This window comes from Puntigrus tetrazona, chromosome 18 (assembly GCF_018831695.1).
Source record: "Puntigrus tetrazona isolate hp1 chromosome 18, ASM1883169v1, whole genome shotgun sequence".
Lineage (NCBI taxonomy): Eukaryota > Metazoa > Chordata > Actinopteri > Cypriniformes > Cyprinidae > Puntigrus > Puntigrus tetrazona.
The window spans coordinates 11118503-11139671 of record NC_056716.1 but is presented as its reverse complement, the minus strand read 5'-3'; the positions used below and the strand labels follow the sequence as shown (position 1 = coordinate 11139671).

Below are 21169 nucleotides of genomic sequence, written 5' to 3'. Positions count from 1 at the left end.
ATATTAAAACATGATAATAATTGGCTATAACCGGGTCACAGTGAAGTAATGTGTTAAATTTAGATTATGTTAACAGGTCTCATTATTTTTCAGCAAAATATAATTTCTGTGCAAAAAGAAAAGGCACATGTCGATTTTTTTTAATCCCTTTCACGCATTTTTGCTGCAAAGTGGGTCACACGCCGGCACGCAAGCAATGTTTGCATTTACATTATCTCATTATGCAGATGCTGCAGAAAAGTGTCGGGAAGAAGTGTGCTGAACCGCACAGGAACTCAACGGAAAAAGAGAACATTATAATTTGCTAAATACGCTCATAAAGGAATCGGCATGACGAGCTAGCAGAGACGTTGCATTATTTATGGCCTGCAGTACTGCAGCTGCTGCGCAGGAATGGATGACAGGAACAATGCTGAAAGATGTCAGCAACTCATACGCTGCACGTGAAGTACAGATGCTCACACACATTCCTTGCAACGGCCTCTCATTCCTGCACACACACATCCACGCACTACTGTTTCTCAACAGACGAGTTCCAGATATGGCATGGGAACAGATACAGGAAAATATCGCCACGCACATTTCAAAATGTCTCTATGGTACCTGACCAATGCTGAGCGCTTCCTCTCATTGTAGGGAACGGAAGTAGCGTGTACTGTGTGAAGAGAAACATCACAGTATCAAAGCAGCGTCCGAACACATCAAGTCCAGAGGATACTGCAAAATCACAGATATACGTTAAGTGAAATAAAAGATCAAGATCATTCTCCACAAAATCTGACCGAAAATAAGTTCATTTCGGACTCTGAAACAGATGCTTTATTAACTGCTGCTTTCTCACCACTGGCATCTTTACTGCGTGTTTGTTACTGAGAGGAGTTTGAGGTTGCACCAAGATGTTGGTTAACTTAATACCTGTGTATTTATAACTTTTGTTTTTCATTTTCACCACTGTTTATGCCTGCAAGGCTGGAATGCTTGTATATTAGACTGACGCATCAATGCATGTGATACTTTTTTCCAAAACCAAGGACAACCGTGCAAAAAATTCCCCACTGTATGTGAAAATAAAATAAATATTACTCAACTTCAGTATATCGGCTTGATTTTGTTTGCAAAAGAAGAAAAAAAACAGGTAAAATTGTGAAATAATAAAAATTTATTTCAGTTCTATTTGTAATGAAAATTATATTTCATGAATGGATTGTTGACTAACAATATGAAATGTTGATAGCTATAGCAACATTTTATGTCATAAAAAAAAATATATATATATATATATATATATATATATATATATATATATATATATATATATATATATTAATTAAACAATATACTATGCATGTAAGTGCAGAGAGGATGGTACTTCATGAGTATCAATATAATAACAATGAAAACAAATCACATAACTTGTTATAGGTCCGGTGTGAAAGGACCGGCTTCGACTTAAATTAAATTAGTCGTTTAACACGGTGTTAGAACATTAAAGAAAGAAAAACTAAACTTTTTATATTTTTATATTAACTCACACGCCTCCTCATCTCGCGAAAATAAAGGTAACTCTTTTGTATGTTTCGAACAGTTCGATTCAACGATTCGGTTCATGCGGACATTAATCACGTGGTCTCCAGCGTCCAAGCGTCTATTTTTTTATACGTCAATCGCTAAAAGTTGCAATAAAGCAGTAACGCTATGTCGTACCGTTAGTTTTAGCGTGTTGTTAAAACAACCATACAGTTTAAACTTTATTCAAGGTCGGTTTATTTGTAACATTTTCATATATCATGTTATTAAAGTCATATTTTTTTTTCTTAATGACAACGCTAAGACCGTTTCGAGAATTAGCTTACAGCAGTGTCCTTGGAAAAGGGCCATAAGGTGAGTTGACTCGGGAATCGCTCGATTGTAGTTCGATTCGCTACCAACTCGTTCGGGGCTGATCGGTTTCGTGAACCGGTTCAATTCATCAAAAAAGCCGGACTCATAAGACGATTCGCTCACGAACTGTTGCCAAGGTGACGATCGGTGGAATGCGCGCGGAAACCTCGCAACATCAATTGTAATTCAAGATCGCCGTGCTTTATTCATCCTTCAAGAGCGGCGTTACGCGGCAGCACCGCCGCCGGACATCAACAGTGCGCACCGCGGAAGCCTGAATAAAAATACAAACCACATTCGCCTAAGAAAACAACTTTATTTGGGCTATTGATAATTTCGTATTGAGATCCGTCGCACGTGATAGTGCATTCAGAAAGACCGCGTCCACAACAGTTAGTCTTAGTCCGCTTCTGAACACATCGATACACACGAATTCCCTCAATCTTATCGCAGGCAAATGCGCGTCGTTCCTCGCGCCCCTCAGGTCAACTTTTACCGGGACAAGCTGATATCAAAAAGCGCGTTTCCTCAAGCATCACGCGAGCACATACGCGCTCTCAAAATATTCAAGGTCACTCACCCTTTTCTCTCTCCAGCGGCGCGCATCTTCGCAGCCGATATGAAAGCAAGAAGGCGAGATGTTGTTTTTAATGAAGAGTCCGAGGCGAGATGCTCGCCGTTCCTGCCAACTTCTCCCTCAGGACGCAGTTTTATCTCCAGTCGCCGGAGAGCTGTAGGCGGCCGAGTCGCCGCCGCGCGGCCAAAACTGGAGTTACATTTAGCAACAGGTGCGTTTCTGAGGGGACTTGATACGTTCTCGACCGTTTTTTTTTTTCACCGAATTTCCTTAACACTTCCATATCAGACGATAACTAGCTTAATAACATCACGTGGTGGGGATTAAATGGACTCCTGTGTAGTTCTAAGGTTAGTTTGACGAAGCGATTCTCTGTGTCCTGAACACACGAATCTTTTGAATCTTTTAGTTCACCAAACCAAATCAAAGATATTTACATTGATTTTTTCTTCGTTTCGCACATTTGTATTTCATGTGATCTTAAATAAAGTTGAGTCACATAATGACATGACTTTATTTGCTATATTTACTATATTTATTCAGATTTTAAATCGGTTTTAGACGCAATGATTCATTTGGGGATAAATGTTTTAGAAATCAATTTTAATGTACATTTATTTATTTTAAAAATAAATTTAAAATCGACAACTGTTTTAATGTTTTATGTTAAACCCATTTATTTTATTATAGATGAGTTTCATAACTTTTTATTGTTGAATGTGAGAAAACACTGATTGATTCACCATTACAAAACTATACATTTCCAAATATTAAATGAACTGTAAAAGTAAAAAGCTATTTACGATATTTGCTTAATTTATAATTACCAAACGTACTATTGAACCGTTATACATTTAAAGAAAGTTGGATGAAAATAAGATTAAAATATGCAAGTTGGTGTATGCATTAAGCAAGTTTTTTTTCCATGAAAATAATATTCAAATATTACGTTTTTAAGTCTTAATTGTTGAAAAACTTACCAGGTTGCCAACTTTTCACAGGACTGGAACATATAAACAGTGAAAATAATTTTATTAAACGCAAAATATGCATGGCTTAAACACTGTTGTTATATTTCTGCTGCATTTATATGAAGTTGAATTGTAATATTAATATACACAAAGACTTCAATCAATCGACGTCTAGCGCCCTCATCTGGACGAGAAAAGACAACGCAAGTCACTTTTAGGTAACGGCTTGGAATTAAAGGATTAAAAGAAATTGATCAAACTTGCTGTTTAGCACTAGTAACCCTGAATGTCGTGTGAATTAAATTCATTATTGTGATTTGTTAGTTACTAACTAAATTCACCCAAAAATGACAATTCTTTATTCAAAGTCTTTGTTTACTTCCCTTTGGAGTCGTTTCAAATCTATATGAACTGAAGAAAGGTTGTAACCGGGATGTTTTGGGTCACTGCCATAGTATAGGCTAAAAAGAAATACTCAAAATATCTTCATTTGTGTAAAATTTATACAGATTTGGAACTTCTTTGATGAGAGAATTTTCATTTTTTTGGTGAAATATTACCTGCTAGAATATCAGTTTAGGTGTAAAAACAATGTAAAGACTTATTGTATTTAATATCCAATATATCTTGGTCATGTTATGTTTCAATGTTTACGAGACACACGTTAACCACATTTTCTTTTTATATATATATATATATATATATATATATATATATATATATATATATATATATATATATATATATATAAAGTTTTAAATTTGGACATTTTTACCCATTTTACTTTTTGGCACTAATGCAGCACTTTAAAATAAAATGACAATACTATTATAAATTAAATATTATTCCTGACGGTAACAATAGCAGTGCCCGGTGAACTTGAAAGACACTCGTTACAGCGGTCATAAAATTCAGTTTACAAAAATAAATAAAAAATATGAAATTGTTTCAAATCACCTAGGCTGTAAATCAACGTTTCTTTAAAAATTTGGAGAAATTTAGCATGCCATCACTCGATCTGCGATCCTCTGCAGTGAATGGGTGCCGTCGGTTAAACAGCTGACCAACATCACAATAATCCTCAAACTTCAGCCCAACAATTAGTGTACTGTGAAGTAAAAATATGTTTGTAAGAAACAAACTTCTCATTAAGGTGTTTTAACTTTAATAATTCATAATAAGCTTGTCTTTTCACATCAAAATCCAATTCATTGTTTGGACACGCTCTTCTGACGGCACCCATTCACTTCAAAGGATCCATTGGAGAGCAAATGATAAAACGCTACAGTAAATTTGATTTGATAACGACGAGTACATTTTCAGGAACTAAGTATTCCTTTAAGTCGTGCCAATTATATCATTTAAGAGATCTAACAGGAAATTTAAATTCGCAAAAAGTAAAATACACAGTCAATGAAATATTAATGAATCCTTGTTAAATTTGTTTCCATGCAAACATTTAAATCTGTGGTGCTTTTCCACCAGAATAAAAACTCATACTGATCATTCAGAAAAAAAAAGTTTGTATCCTTAAGTATTTTGCTCGTTTGCCTTTGACCCACGACAACTTAAAACTGAAGCTCTGTCAGTAACAGCACAGACTGAGTCAAACAATTACTTTATTTATGTTCAGGTAAAAACATGAACCTGATGCAGTAAATTATTGCAGATCTTAGAAACCAGCACATGAACAATGAGGACAGGAGAGCGCAGAGCAGCACCTCCTCCTGGCCACTGACTGCAGTGCACACCACGGTTTGTTCCAAGCCAGCAGTGCAAAAATAAACTACAGCAAGAGGAGAAAAAAATAAAGAAACAATAGAAAATTAAAAAAAAAAAAAAAAAAAAGCAGACAATCCCACCTCAAACCGGGTGTGAAAACTGCATATAAACTTTGTTTTATTTAAATGAACTTTTTTTTTTTTTTTCTGAAATGCAATCTGGCCATGAAACCATAAAATAAGACCAGCCAATTCTTTTAAATGAATTTCTTGTGCTCAGCTACATTACGGGATTAAAGCCCAGCTCACCAGCCGAGCAACTTCAGCAGGCCCATCATTAAGACCTCAAGTCCCCAGAAGTCCAGCAGAGGCACACTACTATAACCATATAGGAGTCTATTCATCCAACACAATGGATACATCTTTTCAACATGGAGCTGACACTTTGTGTGAAATGTCGGCCAGAAAACAATTTCAACTTGGGTTAAAAAAACAAAACAAAAAAAAAAAAATAATAATATTAATTATAATAATAATAATTATAATAATATAATAAAGATACTACACTTCCAACACTACCCGCATTCAACCAACTGGAACTCTCTGACGCGTTCAAAAATTCTCTCAAATAAAAAGGAGGGAAAAAAAATGTGACACACAAGAGGAGAGAGAGAGAAATTAAACAACAAAGTGGAACCAAAATGTAACAAGACGTTCGGAGTTTAATACAGAACAGAAGGGAAACTGGGCAGGAGAGCACACAGCTATTCTATCAAATGTGTCGAATAAGCAAAATCTGCAAATGTTTGTCTGTACAAATGATCTTTGGAGCTATAGGAACCCTCGCCGGCTTGATGGATGCCCCCTCCCCAACAGGAACACACAGTGAAGATGTCATTCACCAGGAGGAAAAAAAAAAAACATCCCTTTTTTTTTCTTGATACATCAGACAGCAACGCAAGTTTTAAAATGTCACCCAGGTTTTTCTCCTCTTTTTTTTCGGCTTGAACATCTCTCAACTACTGATATATTTTATAATCTGCTCTGAAGTTTCTTTTTTAAATGTTTCTTTAAAAAAATGTTTTCTTCTCTTTTTTTTTTTTTTTTTTTTTTTAATCTGATGAGTCGCATAACACCCTTTCCTCCCGGTCAGGAGTCAAAAGGAAGTCTCATATGTTCTATCGTTTAGTTTCTGCAAGCTGCTTTTCTTTAAACAAGTAGGCTGTACATATTTTGCCTCAATGTGGGTGTTTGTTAAAAAAAAAAAAAAAAAAAAAAAAAAAAAAAAAGGAAAGAAAAAGGGCAGGAAAAAAATGAAAGAGGAAGAGGAACTCTAAAGGAAGAAGTCACGATTTGTGTGGTTCTGCAGTGAGTTGATTGAAGGCCATTTTGAGTGAGAGGGTGCAGGAGGTGAGATCAAGACAGATGGAAAGACTGCTGGCCCTCGCGCGCAGCAATCAACAGTTTCTCGCGCATGATCTCGATGCTGGAGTAATCCGGCAGTTTCAGGTAGTTCACACACGTCATCACCGATGGAAGGAAGTCGTCCGGGTTCTCCGTCGACTCGAACGTCTTCCGAACGATGGTGAGGGGAGGGTTTAAGCTCCGGAATCCTAAGGAGATAAAAGACGGAAGTCACATTAACTGAGAACATCTCCATGACTGCTGATAACCGAAACGGTTCCTCACCTCCGACAGGAAGTCTGGGGCTGCCTGTGACAAACTGCAGGAAAAGTCTCTGCTGCTCTGCATCAAAACTGCTCAGCACCTCGAACAGGAATCGCACTGCACGGCTAGAGACAGAACAACATCGGTCATTTACACAGCCGGGGATGTTACTCAACGTTTGTGTGGCCAATGCATGTTCGGTTCACACAGTAAGAGCTTTATTAGGGCTGGAATACGCTACACGACCTGAAAATTGAATCATATTTTAAAAACGCAAAACACTTTCCAACACACTTGGAAAAACTGATCATCATACACTACAGACACACTACCAGACATCAAATCATTAAAAAACAACAACAAAAAAAAAAACACCTTATAAAATATGAAACGTGTCTGATGACCAGTAACTGGATAGAATCAATGGCTTTGAATACGCTCAACTAGCATCCTACTAGAGTCCTTTAGACCATAAATCTAAAGTCCCATGGTGTATTTAGGTCATTGCAGATGTGACTACGTACCTGTCATGTGTGTAGCCGTGGTCTGGTCTGCAGCACTCCATTAGTGTCTTCACATCCCAGGACTCTGACTTACTTCCACATAACAACTGATCCAGCTGTAAATGAAGAGCATTTAAGAAAAAAGAAAAAAAGATTAAATTAGATACAAATTTCATTGTAAAAGCACCAGTTAAAAAGCTTTTTTTTGGTGAACTTGCAATGTTAGAGGCCATTTTTCCATTCCAATGCTCTACTTTTCCATTGTTTGTCTATGTAAACCCATGCATGATCGTTACGTTCCAGTCTTGTGTGTTTCGCATCACTTCAGCATAAGCGCCAAAGCAGTGGAGCAATCTAAGGAATTCAGAGGCAGGGCAAGCTTTGGCAGCTTCTGTTTACAGTAGCTATACGCTGCACCATTCCTGAGCACTGTCTCATGGTTTTTAGACACAAAAGTTCTGTTTGAATGACCTCTTAAAGTACAAAGTAAATTTTCCCACTCTAATATACTCTGCATTGTTAGTGTCACTTATAAATTCTAGTATTTACAAATATATATATATATATATATATATATATATATATATATATATATATATATATATATATATATATATATATATATATATATATATATATATATATACACTTTTTTTACAGTGAACTGAATAATTAAACTGGTGAAAGCGCTCACCTCTTCAGGATAGAAGTACTGCAGGTGATGCAGAGGGAAGACAGACTCAAATCCTTCCCTAAATGACTCAAACTGCCGAGAGACACCCTCATTGAGTGTCCAGTAGACCACCAACTACAGACAGACAGAACAAGAGGGCGGCGAAGTTAGAACGGTTTATCCTGGCTACATGAATGAAGACATGTCAGCTTATTAAGTCCCCTACTCTGAGGTATTCCTCCAGGTTGTGAATGGTGACTGGCACGTCTTTGCCCCCTTTCTTCAACTCGATGTTTGGGAATCCAGGCAGAGTGAAGTCCAAGCCCAGATCTTCCACCGAGCAGCCGTTCATGTTGAGACTCTCCAAGGCCTGCTGTAGGGTCTCCCGTGTCTGATAAATACAGACAGTTACAATAAAATACAAATACAGTACAGATGTCGGTTGGCTTTGAGTGTTTCATGTCTCGTGTGTTATACAGAGTCAGCAGCCAGCGCTTACATGTGATCTGTCCTGCTCTATTCTCTTCTTCTGGCGGATGATGTCCTCCAGGTGCTGGATGGATTTGGCAACGCCAGGATCAATGTTGACCAGGTCATGAGAGCTGACAGAGGACTCGTGCCTCAGCATCCACTTATAGAACGGCAAACCTAGAGGCAGGTCCAACTAGAGACACAAAAAAAAACACTTTAAAAGCAACTTCAAAAGGTTGAAAGAAACAAAAAACTTGTGAATTAGTTTACAAAATGTATTGTCGTTGAAATCATAAGCAAACTAAACGTACCAATCTGAAGTCCATGATCGCTTTAGCCATCAGTTTTCCAAGAAAACGGAACTTCATTTTGATCTTGGCGATGTGAGCTGGTTTGGTAGTTCGCCCAAACGGTACAGCAAACAACCCTCTGGAACTGAACATATACTTGGTACCCTCCTGACTCCCTGCTCAAAAGACAAGAGTGTGTGTGTGCGCGCGTTTAGAGGGGCGGGCGGTGGGGAGAGAGAGAGAGAGAGAGAGAGAAAACAAGCTTAGTGAACAGCAGTAGAATGTTACCAACATTACACTGGAAACAGTGCTCAGTATTGACAAATATATGACAGCTACCTTTAGGGTTGGAGAGAGTGACTTCCTCTCCTCTCCAAAGACCCAAGTCGGCCCTCTGCAACTCCTGAGACACCAGAGCATAGAACTCTTGCGTAGGTCCAAGGCCTGTTCCCACCTGAAACACAAAGAGAAGTCAGGCATAAATCAAATAAGGCTTGTTGACTAAGACTCTTGTGGACTCTGAGCAGAAACCGATAGACTTGTTTAAAATAGCACTGGCTGAAATACACAGAATCCATGGGCTAGTGAAATAACAGTGATAAACAGTCAGTATGTTTATTGCGAGCTACCAGAACAACACCACATCCGTACGGCCTCCTGTTCGTTACTGTAACACAGTAACGCAAGAACACAAACGACACAGTTGAAATGCACTGGCCGAGAATTTGTGTAGATTACGTTTCTGGTCTAATCGTCAGTCATGCATACCTCGTTCTCGTATTGAATTTCCAGCATGGCTCTGGAACTCCCGAGGTCTTGCATTACCGACTCCGCTTGCTTCAGGAGCTCATCACGGTTTATCGTTCTCTACACATACAAAATGAGAAAGTTAGAATGCTGTTATGGCTGCTATGGCATATATGAAGCGATTATGGCCTGCAGACGCTTAAACAGGAATTTAAGGGCAACCTTCTTCCTGTCAAGGCGTGGAGCAACACGGCTGTCTTGCGAGTCAGATTGGTTAATCTCTGGGTTGGTGTCGAGCAGGCGCTGCATGGCGCGATCGCGGTCAAATGCAGTCACGTAGAAGAGCATCTGCCGCGTGTCAAACGGGAAGAAGAATGGACTAGAAGAGAGAAGATCAGAGGCGTAAAAACCACAGAATAGACGGTTTAAGACCGCGTGATGGAAAAGAATAAGTTGAAGAGTGTGCGGTACCAGGTCTTGCCGAGCTCAGTGAGCCAGGTGGGGATGTTCCCTGTCATGATGACCAGTGGATCCTGCAACTGTCTGTTGGCCTTTGCTGTCAGTTTACTGTTAATAAACTCACCAGTGGGAATGATCTCTTTACATGCAGCATTCTGGGGAAAAGAGACAGGTGAATGTAAAATGTAAACTTTTATTTGGTTTATATATTCATATTATTGTCTAAGGAATAATCACAGTTTCGTCAACATTACTAATGTATAAAATCACATGAACTAGATATTGAAGTGTTATTTATTGCTGGCTTTTGAAACAGAAATAACAGTAACCAACAATACGGCACAAAATAATAAAAAAAACAAACAAAAGTTCATCTCTGCCATTGGAATTAAAGTGACCTCTGCTCTGTAAACGTCCATGATGGTATTTCTCTTTTGAAAATAACAAATAGACATAAATCACAAAAGTATTTCATGTTCTCGGTTTTTACATTTTCTTTTAGACTTTGGGTAGAGTTTGGAAACATGGTTTTTACTTATGAATATAATACTACAAAAGGGAGAGTAAATAAAAGTTAAGCATATTTAATATACTAAAATTATCCCACAAGGTAAACTGTTAATGGAAATGAATATAATTTCATTTAACTGTCATAAATAGGCCTACATAGTCTTTTCATTTTAATGTTTATAATAATTCATATGATTTTACATGTGTCCTGAGAAAATTGTGTCTTATTTTGGTTTGTGAGATGAAACATTGCGCTGCGCATACATACAAACATTCAGGAGAACACAAACATCTTCAAACTAATCGCTGCATCCCTACACAGTACACACTATTTAAACAAAAACTTATTTTGGATACTATTAACCATTTGACAGCACTAATAATTACGGAAGTATTCTGATACAAGTTCTGTTATTGTACCTGTGCTTCTGCATGAATGGAAGTGTTCTTGAACATGGTACTCACATCGTACAGGTAGAACCAGTATCTACTGATGGAGTGCAGGACCCTCAGCAGCAGAATCACCTCCATTGAAGGATCATCAAAAGTAATGCCCTCTGGAGGATCACTAATGAGGTATGACTCTAATGGGTTTGTCACACTGGGACACACACCCTCTGAAAACACACGCACACACAAATCAAACAGTCTGAATGAAGATCAATTCCAGCTTTTTTATATTATCAATAAATAAATGCACACGTTATTTCCCTACCATGCCATAGTTCGTCCTGTTTCTTGGCATTTCGTGGGGAGGTTTTAGTGGGAGCCGTCTGTGCGCGACCCCTCTTCCCTCCGACAGCGTCTTTACAGCCCTCTTCGTCCTCTCTGACTGGCTTATACCTGTAACACAAACGTATTAGAACACGTACTATGATTACAAAATAGTGCAAATAATAGGGTCACAGACTTGTATGACATTCATAGAAAAGGGAATCATTAGCGACCGAGTAGTTTCTAAAAGACTGAGACAATGGCGTGCAAATAGTGTACCATATCGTGTGTGTTTTGGTCCAGATGCCAGCCCGTCCCAGAGGATTTGCTTCATCATCTGTGCTCTCTCGCTCCTCCTCGGCCTGTAAACTGAACTGCCTCACGGCCTGATAAACAGTCATGTTGTACGGCAGCAGGTGCTCCCCTATGTAGAACTGCAGCCTGTGACGTACGCTCCCAGAATTCAAGAACTGGGCAGCCTTTGGGAAACGGATAAAAACAGTGTAAAAAAGTATACAGTATAAGTCCACAGTGTAAAAAAAAATTGCATACTGCACAGTAAGCCAATTTGTTTAAAGCTACTAAGTAAATATTTTCATTAAAACAATTATGCGTACCAAAGATTCATCAATCTCGTCATCAGAACCATCATCGTCACTGTCTTCATCCTCCTCCCTAATCCTTCCATACCCTGCAGAGACCACGAAAGTCAGCCGTCTCATCTGAGAACTCAGAAACTAGAGAACCTCATGTCTAGATTTGTGTGCGTTTACCTCTAACCACAAGGTATCTCTCAATAGCTTGAACCAAAGCCAAGGGGTCGATTTTGACCGGACCGCCCTTCCACTGCTTTACATTGGTGCAGTCTGGGTGTCTTTGCAACTGGCACTTCAGCTGATGTGTGTTGAAGAACTTAAGAGCTTGTGAACCTCTGTAAACAAAAGAATAACAATCAGCATGAGATGAAAAAGATATAAAAAAAAAACAAGTGGACTGTGACCATATTAAAAATTTAATTTTAAACTTATGAAAATCTCTTTCATTTCAAATATTACAATTTTAAACCAGCAATTTGTCTTTTATGCCAAAAAACAGGATATTTTGTACATTTTCTACCATAAATATCAAATTGTAATTTTTGACGAGGCATATACATTGCAAAAAAATAAAAATTATATATAGATAGATAGATAGATAGATCTTTTGTGATTAAACGTTGGCTGCTGTAGCTATATCCCAACCAAATACTGTCGTATCAAACCACGCATCAATATAAAGCTTATTTATTCAGCTTTCAGATGTTGAAATCTCAATTTTTAAAAACTGACCCTTTTAACTGGTCTTGTGGTACAGGGTCACAAATATCCTTAGTTTTTGGTTTGAATAAATAAAGTGATAAATACAGAATATAAAAGCCAAATTTAAACGTAAACCACGTTAAAGAAGAGAGTACAGAGGGAATTACCTGCTTCCGTTGCCATTCCCACTGGGAAAATCATGCACTTTAACAGGAAACTGTTCCATCTGACTAAGGCAGTTGTTCATCTTGTGCACCAATGCCAGCAGTGGGCCATTCTCTGTTGGGTCCAAACGTCCCAGAGGTTCCTGCCCTGGTATCTGAATCACGTATAACAAGCAATGAGTCACACTGATTACACCAGCAACTACTACAAATTAACAGCCCAATTAGTCAAATACATTCAGCGCTAAGGGAAAAGCGTAACACTGTTACAAAACCTAGTGAGTTGCCTTGCTCTCTCTATGTATCACATACATATTCCTATACATTTCAGTGTAAGAAACGTTTTGGGGGAAGGCTGTGCCAGTAGCCCAGTTAACAGTCATTTCTGATGGTATTTGGAGAAAATCAGGAAGCCGATTGTGAAAGGCAGGAAGGTGCATGTGTTTTTTTTTCCAAGTGTGACTAACCGGGCAGCCGAAGAACACATGCAGGAACCTCTTGATTCTCTCGTCTCTACTGATCGTGTCCCGTTCGCTGTTTGATGTCAGATACAGCAGTAGCTGTTTCACAAGTCCACTGTGCTGAATCTCAAAGGAGGACACGTCGGATTCAGATACAATACTGCTTATCTCCTCTAGACACTCTACACCACTGTCAACCTGAAACATGCGCAGAAACACAGTTTGAGAGAAAGAATAAATTCCACAAAAACTCAAATAGGGTTCTCTCTCTAAACTGCACACATTTAAGTGATAAACACAATGTTTCGTAACATGCTTTTTGCCTGCATGACTGAATCAGCATAATGGACCTTTTTCACAACACTGATGACGTGTTTAACGGTCATCAGCATTGTAAAAAAGGTTGTTTTTAATCCATGCATATTTATAAAACTATTCTTTGTATTATGTTACCTTTGCATTAAATTACAAAAAAATAGCTTCTGCTAACGTGAGGGTGTTTCTAATGCAGTGTCTATGGGAGAGATGGTATTTGACATTGATAACGTTAACCCAACAACGTGAAAAGGGTTCATAACTGCTTTATAATGGCTACAAATGCTAACATTGTGTCTGGAGTTACCTGCAAATTCAGCTGCTCTGTGGCAGTACAGAGTCTTTGCAGGACGTTCAATGCAGGGTTGCTTCCATCCACGCTCTCAGAATTAAAGTAACGCTCCACAAACTTACTGGCTTGTTCTTTTATCCAAGCCTTTATCTTATCCCTGAAACATCAAACAAAAAAATACGGATATCAAAATAACCTCAAAACTAATCAAAAGTTTAAAGAACGACAGTGACAACCTAATCTCATTCACATACAATTTAAAAAACGCATCCGAACACAATTAAACACAGCTTTACCTGTTGTTTGAAACCGAGTCCTTGGGTGGCACTCGTGCCAGACCACTGACCCCTGCAGTACGCGAGGGCTCTGAGTTGGAGCTGTTTGTCTGAGTCCCCAGCTTACCCCAGGTCTTGGGATTCAAACTGGCCAGGAAAGAGGACTTGGGGGACTGTGTGGTTGTAGGACTCTTAGCTGTGGAGAAGGCATGTACATTGAGGTAACAAGGCATTCATCATTTTAAAATAGACAACACCAAAAAAAGCAGCTGAACCACATGAATGTCTCTGCATAAAATAAAACATCAAACGTACATTCGGCACCACAGTAATTCTCAACACAAGGTGTGCTACATACCCTGATTATCCACTTTGTCATCATCTCTGGGTGGAGAGTACTTGGGACGCCTTGGTCCTCTTTTAGGAAGGCGCTTTCTTTTCAGAACATCACTCAACCTACTAGAGAACAGAGGGTTGTGTTTTTAAAACAATGCATTAATTATTAAACCTGTAAACTGTAGATCGGTAACGGTGCATGTGAGAGTGGCTCTATACCCCTGAGGACTGAGGTCCAGCGAATCGTCCATACTGTGCTGGAAACTGGGGGAGCCCAGGTCGGGTGTGACGTTAGAAGCAGCTGTAGTGGTTGCTGTGGTGATGGTGGTGGTGCAAAGACTAGCTGTGCCGCTGGTGCACGCTTTCGGAGGGCTGGTGAGGAACACCTCGGATTCAGCGAGGTTCTTTACCTGGTGCATAACACCTAAACAGCACAAGAGCAATAAAAGCGCAGTGTTGGGTGAAACGCATTACTGTAATCAAATATACGCTTTATACACACAGTAGATCATTTTTAGTTTTTTAGTAATCTTGTCACAGCTAGTGAGATTTAGTGAGAAGTAATTGATGCAGAAGATCAAGTACCTTCCCGCCTGAAATAAACACTGAACACATCTGGAAGCTTCTGCATGAGGATCTCGGCCATCTGCAGAGAGCCCACTACAATCTTCAGGTCCTGACTGGACAGCATGGAAGCTATGTGGCTACAAACAAAATTCAAACATTTGCACGCATTAGTTCAGGATTAGTTATACTAAACTCGCACAAGCTTTGCATAAGCATATAATCTTCACCACGATGTACAGCAGAAATGGTAAACAATAATATAATGGAAAGGAAATATGTGCACAAACAACCGGACAGTTAACATCTTCCTGCTTTGAAATTTTCTTTGATTTTTATAAAGTAAACACAGGTTTTGTACGGTGTTTTTTCTTATGATATGAGTTTTTTTAAATACCGCAATGTGACATTTGAAAAGAGCTTGTAATGCGAAACTCTTCTCACTGTTGCACTGTGGTTAGGAACAGCTGTATGTGTTACTAAGCATGAAAGTTCTAAAACTGAAGCTGTAGAAAGTGAACTCAGCCATAAATAACCGCCGTGCATATCCTCCCGCGTTTCACACACGCACACGAGCGCTACTTCAGCACCACATTTAGCAACTTTCAGGCTCTTTTAACAGCTTTTTCTTAGAATATACATACTGACAATCCTAGTCACTTTTTAAATGTCTCCAGTACTGTTCTGTGAGCTGACTCTCATGGCGCAGCGTCTCCTCTCTCTGCGTTTGTTCTGTGCAGAGAGCGCCGGAGAAGCAGCCGATTAATTGGTAATCGAATACAAAACACTGATTTCAAGCAACTGTCGCTTACTGACTGCTTTAAATTATGTTCGTCTGTTAATATTATGATTATTTTTTGTTTGTTGTTTTTTTAGTTACTTAGTGCACTGCAGGAGTAACCACAGCATAGTGTAGATGCATGTTGATTTTAAATCAGACGATGCCTTGATTATAAATGAAGAGTGGCTCCTGGTTATACCGGCCTAATTTGAAAAAAATACCATGATATAAATTTTCAGCACTAGTTTTGTCTAGCTGCTCACCCAGAGCTCTGCATTTACAGACTGACCTTGACACAGCGTGGTTGCGCAGTACGTCTTTAAGCAGCTCTGCATCTGCAAAGTAGATGATCCGGAGGATGGCTCTAAGGCACTTGTGTCTGACAGCAGGCCCAGCTGAGGAGCTGTACACCTCATACAGAACCCCAAACAGAGTCTTTATGAAGCACTTGGCCAGCTCAGGATCCTCCTTCATCAGCTGAGCGCGTGCGTCTTCTCGACGCACCTCCAAGTGCCCTCCTGTGAAGACAGATACAGTTAGCATTTTATAAATATACTATCCTTGCCAAATATCCTGTATAATTTGGTAAATGTGCCCCATTTATGGAAGCTCCCCGTTTATTGATTCCAGCTTTTCCACTGGTCGTAATTATTTTACAGTAGAGGCTGTCCCATATACATCATATTTGCTGATTAAATGGCACAGATTGATGGTTTTTGGACTTTATTTGATTACGATGAACGGTTTTAGTTATCTGCACTTGCCTAGTCTTTCACAAACTCTGGCTTTGGAACATTGCATGTTCGTTGACAACGTAAGAGGACGCCAGCAGTTTCAATGTTAAGTTTCTACATGAAAAAAGATGTCTTTTGAATTGCAGATCATATCAGAGTTGAGGGTGATCCAACAAATATGATCTTAAAAAGACGTGATTCGAAAGTAGATCCTAATAAAAATATTGATAATGTTAATGTCCAGCTCATCTTGCTTCTGATCACACAAAATCTGGTCTTTCTGCATTTCTTGTAGATCATATATTTTAAATAAAAAAATAAATGAACAAATCATGAAAAAGCAAAAACCAAAAACACTATCTTATAGTTTACTACAAATATAACAAGGCAATATTTTATTTTTTTCTTTACTGAATATTTAATAGTATAAGCATGGCATGTGCACCTGTGTTGGGGTTGGCCAGAGGGTTGGGCTTTCTCTGAATGGCACGAGCAGTGCCAGTGTCTTCATTTATCTGCTGCATAGAGTTGAAGTCGATGGTGTAGACACGGCCGAGTGTCGACAGACTTATCTCGTCTTCTCCATTCTGGTGTGCAGTCTAAAAAAAGTGAGCAATTAAGATCATATAGTGATTTTGAATCATTAACTGATCTTTTGTGCGCCACGTTAACCACGTCTGCGCAGCATGAACATACTTCAATGATGCGGCTGTCAATGCGGTTGTACGGGTGCCACAGGCCTCTGTCATCTCTCCACTGCCAGATGGCGCCCTCTGTGGTCTGAGCGCTGCCTTTCTTTAACATGGCATCAACCGCAAAGATGCCCTCTCTGGGCAGACATGGCATCAGCTCACTACAGCAGAGAGATAAAACACAGCGATCAAACACGCTCGTTGTAGCAAAGACGACCATTTTCATTTTGGAGTGAACTAATCCTTTAAGCTTCATAATAAGTCCTCCGTTCACTCAGAGCATGTTAATCAGATGTCACCGACAGAACCACACAGATCGGGAAGAGGTTTCATATACCAGATGAGTGAGGTGAGTTCATAAAGCTCCTGGGGGCTTCTGGGAACGAGGTCGATCTGCTCTTGACAGCTCCCATTAGATGCGCCACAGAGCAGGAAACGCAGGGTCTCTGCTATATCTACAAACACACAAAATGCAGATACTAAACATACATTTGAAACAGGCCGCATATCAACCTTGATCTTCAATGTGCGCAAAACGAACTGCTTTTAAAAGCCACATTCAGCGTAACAGTTCCTAATAGAAACAAGACTCCTTATTCGCACATGTGACTTACTCTGTTTCATGAGCTGCACAGCCAAGCACGGACAGTTGGAGCACATGAGAGAGAACATGCGCACTACCATGATGAACATGCCGGAGCTGAGCACGGGTGGAGTGAGCACCAGCAGCTGCTGGATGTTGGTCAGCAGGTCCCGTGACGCCACCTGCTGTAACAGGTTCTGTGACACAGTGACACAGGAAAGCGGTTAATGAGGTCACACTAAATGCACAAAAATGTTTTGCATACCAAAGTAGTGACGGGCCAATGCACAAACAAGTTGTTTTGACTGTTTGACCGAGTAGTTTTAAGTGACTCGCAAGACATTTGCGATTTCTAACAACAAAGTGTTCAACTTAAAATGTATTTAAAATGTAAAAAAAAAAACATCAGCTGAACTCAAATTAAGTTATGGATAAATAATAGAGAGACATTATCTGCTATAACGCACTTTGAATGACTGGCCAGAAATAAGAAAAGCATAAAAGTGCTAAAATCACAGCAGGCAAGATTATTAATCATGACTTAAAATGGCAAAGAAAAAAAACAGTGTTAACTTTCGCCAAAACGTCAACACCCACAGTTCATATTTGGAATAAAAGTGGACATAAAAAATCTGTAGTTTTAACGAAAGCCCTGAAGCTGAGCACCAAATCATGCAAAACAACATTCTGCTGACAAAGAAAAATGCAGATATCTGTGGCTAGGTAAACGGAGAAAGGGTACACACAGTTGATTTAATACATATATGACTGATGCAGCTTTGTATTGTTACACTGTCAAAGTAAAAAAAAAAAAAAAAACTAATTCAGCAAACATCAATTCCAATTTTTATTATGGACACCTCAAACAGTAAGTGATAACTCGTTAAGTGATTTATATACTTAATGTTCCCCTTATTATTTAAATATTTCATTATATTTAAATAATAAATAATAATAATTGGTGAAATTGATCAGACACTGGTTTAAGGTTAATAATTTTTGCCAAGTAATCATTTTTCACCTCCTCATGCTGAAAGTTGTCCACCAGCCTGGCAAAACAGAGACAAGTGCTTTCCACAGATTTTTTATCCTGTAAAACAAAAAAGTCATAATAAAAACAGTGATACATCTGAAGTGTTGATTTTGTTTACAGCCGAAGTCCGGCATCTGAAAGTCATATTGTTTTGTGGGCCGTTATGTTCGTGTCACATATCCAGACGTGCATCTGCTCTTGTAAACGTGAATGAGATGTCTGTGTTTCAGCTCATCACCTGGTGTGTGAGTCTCTGAGTGAGCAGGGGCAGAGAATCAGCCACAAAGTGAAATTCGTCCGGCGTGATGCTCTGGCAGCAGTTAGCAGCGATGGCTAATGCGTTCCTCTGAGCATTGATGCTGAAGAACTCCAAGTACAGCAAGCATGCAGCTAGACCTCCCTATAGAGATTAAAATAAAAAAAACAAAAACACAGCCTTAGTGGGACGTCATTTTCTGTAATAAAATTGGGTGAAAAAAACGTCCACGCATCTACTCTCATCCTATTAGATTTAATCCAGTTTGACTGGCGTCTTATTTTATTGGTTGATCTAGCAATTAAGTAACAACACTCAGAAAGCATCAGTACTCACAGCCTGCAAGATGGCTTTGTTGTGCCTCCGTGACAACATCTCTAGGGCGGTCAAAGCTTGCTCTGCCACGTCAATAAACTGTATTACCTGAAGCTGTGGACACAAGAGAAACATTCATTTAAAACAACATACACAAGAGACACCTCGTCTAACAGCTTTTGCATGACTGGCTAACTTCCTCAATATGTGAATATAAGCGGTTATACATGACAGCAGTTATGCAGTTGTTTTTGCAACTTATCTGGTAAAAAGTGGGGTAAAATTTGCCGTCTATTATTTCAATAGAAAAACCTTGCTTGAGGTGCTTGACATAGCACCTTTAATTATGTCATCCACATAATTGGCAGCCAAGTTTCAAAGGAATGGTAAGGTTGCAATTTACCTTTTCCAGGAAGACAGGGATGGCGTCTACCACCACAGCCGAGGAGCGAGGCAGTGCTTCCATCATGTAGGTAAGGGCGCGAGATGCATGATTCATCTGTGGAAAGGACACAAGGCGAACGGTTATTACGTTATTCCCTCATTTTGAGTGTCAAAATTGAATGAGTAGACCACTGCCAGGTGATAAGATTCACTGCATTTGGCCTTGATCGGCTTGCACAATGTTCTAACTCTGCATGGACACATGCACCCACTCACAGAAGCTCCAAATACTCACAATATCAAAATTATGCTCCATCTGTAATAGTGTGATCTGCAAAAAAGACATGAAGAGAGTAAGATGTGAGAGTAAGAAGATGCTTGACTCTCAACACTGAAAGGACATTGTTTACCTCTTGGATCGTGAATTTAAAAAAAGAACAAGCCAGGGTATTAACAAGTTTGGTTTTGTTGGTTTTTTAAGCTTTCAACTTTACATAAGTTTTAAATAATAATTCAAAAAATATTTTAATAAAATGATCTATAATCTCTCTCTAATCAATGATCTCACATTTCAGCCTTTAACTCTTTTTCCAAAGTGATGATTCAATTGTAAATTATTATATCCATATACTCATTTTAAAATGTACAGTTAACAACACTGTAAATTTTCATCATTAAACAGGGCAAACGGCTGAAAGCAAATGCTACTGTGCCACTTATAACCCCTGTATAACAAAGCATTATTAGAATTGAGGCCAACAATTTGCAGATATGATAGAAACGCCATAAGGTAAACACTGCTATAATTCCACGAAAGCAGATCATAAGTAATAGTTTTACAGAAATACACAGTGTTCATTGCTCTGAAAACCTGTAGAACGAACAACAGCATGACAACTTTTATGGCCTTAAATATGAAGTACCCTACAAGCACTTTCTGGAATTATTATTATTTTCTGGATCATCGTAATTGTTTCCTTCCTGTCTAATAGAGCTGTTCTCGGTCAGAGTAAACTACTGCGTAAACCTGGATGAGGTCCAGGTGAATTTCCTTAAGCAGGTAGAGTACTCACCAGGGCAGGTACAACGCTCTTGACAGGGAATCCTCCCAGCGTCTCCTCATTACCCATCACTAGCAGCTGGCACATCTCTATAACAGCCTGGAGCTGCTGGGATTCGTCTCCTGTAGCCTGAAGCCCCTGCAGCAGCTGTTGTGCCTTTGAGCCTGCAAGTCGGACATAGAAGACGGACATATTGAGCAGAGGAAATACTCAATCATCCCACAAAAATGACAAACATAAGTCAAGGTCACTCACTAGCTCCGCTCCCAATGGTCCTATGAAACAGCTGAGACATACGGGGCCCAAATGGGCCAAACAGGTGAGGAGGAAGGCCCCTGGCCTCCAATAGAGCTGTAGAAAGAAAAAATTAAACAAAACTTTACACACAACTAGATGTTTCGGTTTCATTTTCATTTGTGGTGCTAATTATCAGACCTAAA

General features: G+C 39.1%; 2 protein-coding genes across 13 annotated transcripts in view; both read right to left on the bottom strand.

The window, feature by feature from the left end:
* veph1 (ventricular zone expressed PH domain-containing 1) overlaps window positions 1-2621 on the bottom strand; it is a 69546-nt gene extending 66925 nt beyond the window's left edge. For 2 of the 3 annotated variants that reach the window (XM_043264845.1, XM_043264847.1), the window contains exon 1: window positions 2462-2621. The gene's annotated coding sequence lies outside the window, so the exon portion shown is untranslated. Of the gene's footprint in view, window positions 1-603; window positions 652-2461 lie in introns of those variants that run through there. The other variant, XM_043264846.1, reaches the window with a different exon arrangement.
* Window positions 2622-5030: 2409 nt separating this feature from the next.
* The window catches only part of trip12 (thyroid hormone receptor interactor 12), a 36288-nt gene continuing 20149 nt past the window's right edge, over window positions 5031-21169 (bottom strand). For 6 of the 10 annotated variants that reach the window (XM_043264391.1, XM_043264400.1, XM_043264394.1 and 3 more), the window contains 35 exons: window positions 20985-21080; window positions 20742-20893; window positions 19964-19999; window positions 19688-19783; window positions 19306-19398; window positions 18952-19113; window positions 18702-18770; window positions 17712-17877; window positions 17435-17552; window positions 17102-17258; window positions 16851-17004; window positions 15961-16189; window positions 14912-15030; window positions 14546-14750; window positions 14349-14449; window positions 14012-14186; window positions 13731-13872; window positions 13115-13306; window positions 12651-12802; window positions 11959-12116; window positions 11803-11876; window positions 11465-11664; window positions 11187-11314; window positions 10937-11088; window positions 9974-10116; window positions 9725-9881; window positions 9524-9622; window positions 9095-9209; window positions 8777-8934; window positions 8494-8658; window positions 8221-8385; window positions 8016-8129; window positions 7343-7437; window positions 6840-6943; window positions 5031-6763 (listed from right to left, as the gene is read on the bottom strand). In XM_043264391.1, coding sequence (XP_043120326.1) covers window positions 6567-6763; window positions 6840-6943; window positions 7343-7437; window positions 8016-8129; window positions 8221-8385; window positions 8494-8658; window positions 8777-8934; window positions 9095-9209; window positions 9524-9622; window positions 9725-9881; window positions 9974-10116; window positions 10937-11088; window positions 11187-11314; window positions 11465-11664; window positions 11803-11876; window positions 11959-12116; window positions 12651-12802; window positions 13115-13306; window positions 13731-13872; window positions 14012-14186; window positions 14349-14449; window positions 14546-14750; window positions 14912-15030; window positions 15961-16189; window positions 16851-17004; window positions 17102-17258; window positions 17435-17552; window positions 17712-17877; window positions 18702-18770; window positions 18952-19113; window positions 19306-19398; window positions 19688-19783; window positions 19964-19999; window positions 20742-20893; window positions 20985-21080 — 4838 coding nt within the window. In that variant the 3' untranslated portion in view covers window positions 5031-6566. The remainder of the gene's footprint in view (window positions 6764-6839; window positions 6944-7342; window positions 7438-8015; window positions 8130-8220; window positions 8386-8493; window positions 8659-8776; window positions 8935-9094; window positions 9210-9523; window positions 9623-9724; window positions 9882-9973; window positions 10117-10936; window positions 11089-11186; window positions 11315-11464; window positions 11665-11802; window positions 11877-11958; window positions 12117-12650; window positions 12803-13114; window positions 13307-13730; window positions 13873-14011; window positions 14187-14348; window positions 14450-14545; window positions 14751-14911; window positions 15031-15960; window positions 16190-16850; window positions 17005-17101; window positions 17259-17434; window positions 17553-17711; window positions 17878-18701; window positions 18771-18951; window positions 19114-19305; window positions 19399-19687; window positions 19784-19963; window positions 20000-20741; window positions 20894-20984; window positions 21081-21169) is intronic. The other 4 variants (XM_043264397.1, XM_043264401.1, XM_043264398.1 and 1 more) reach the window with 3 other exon arrangements.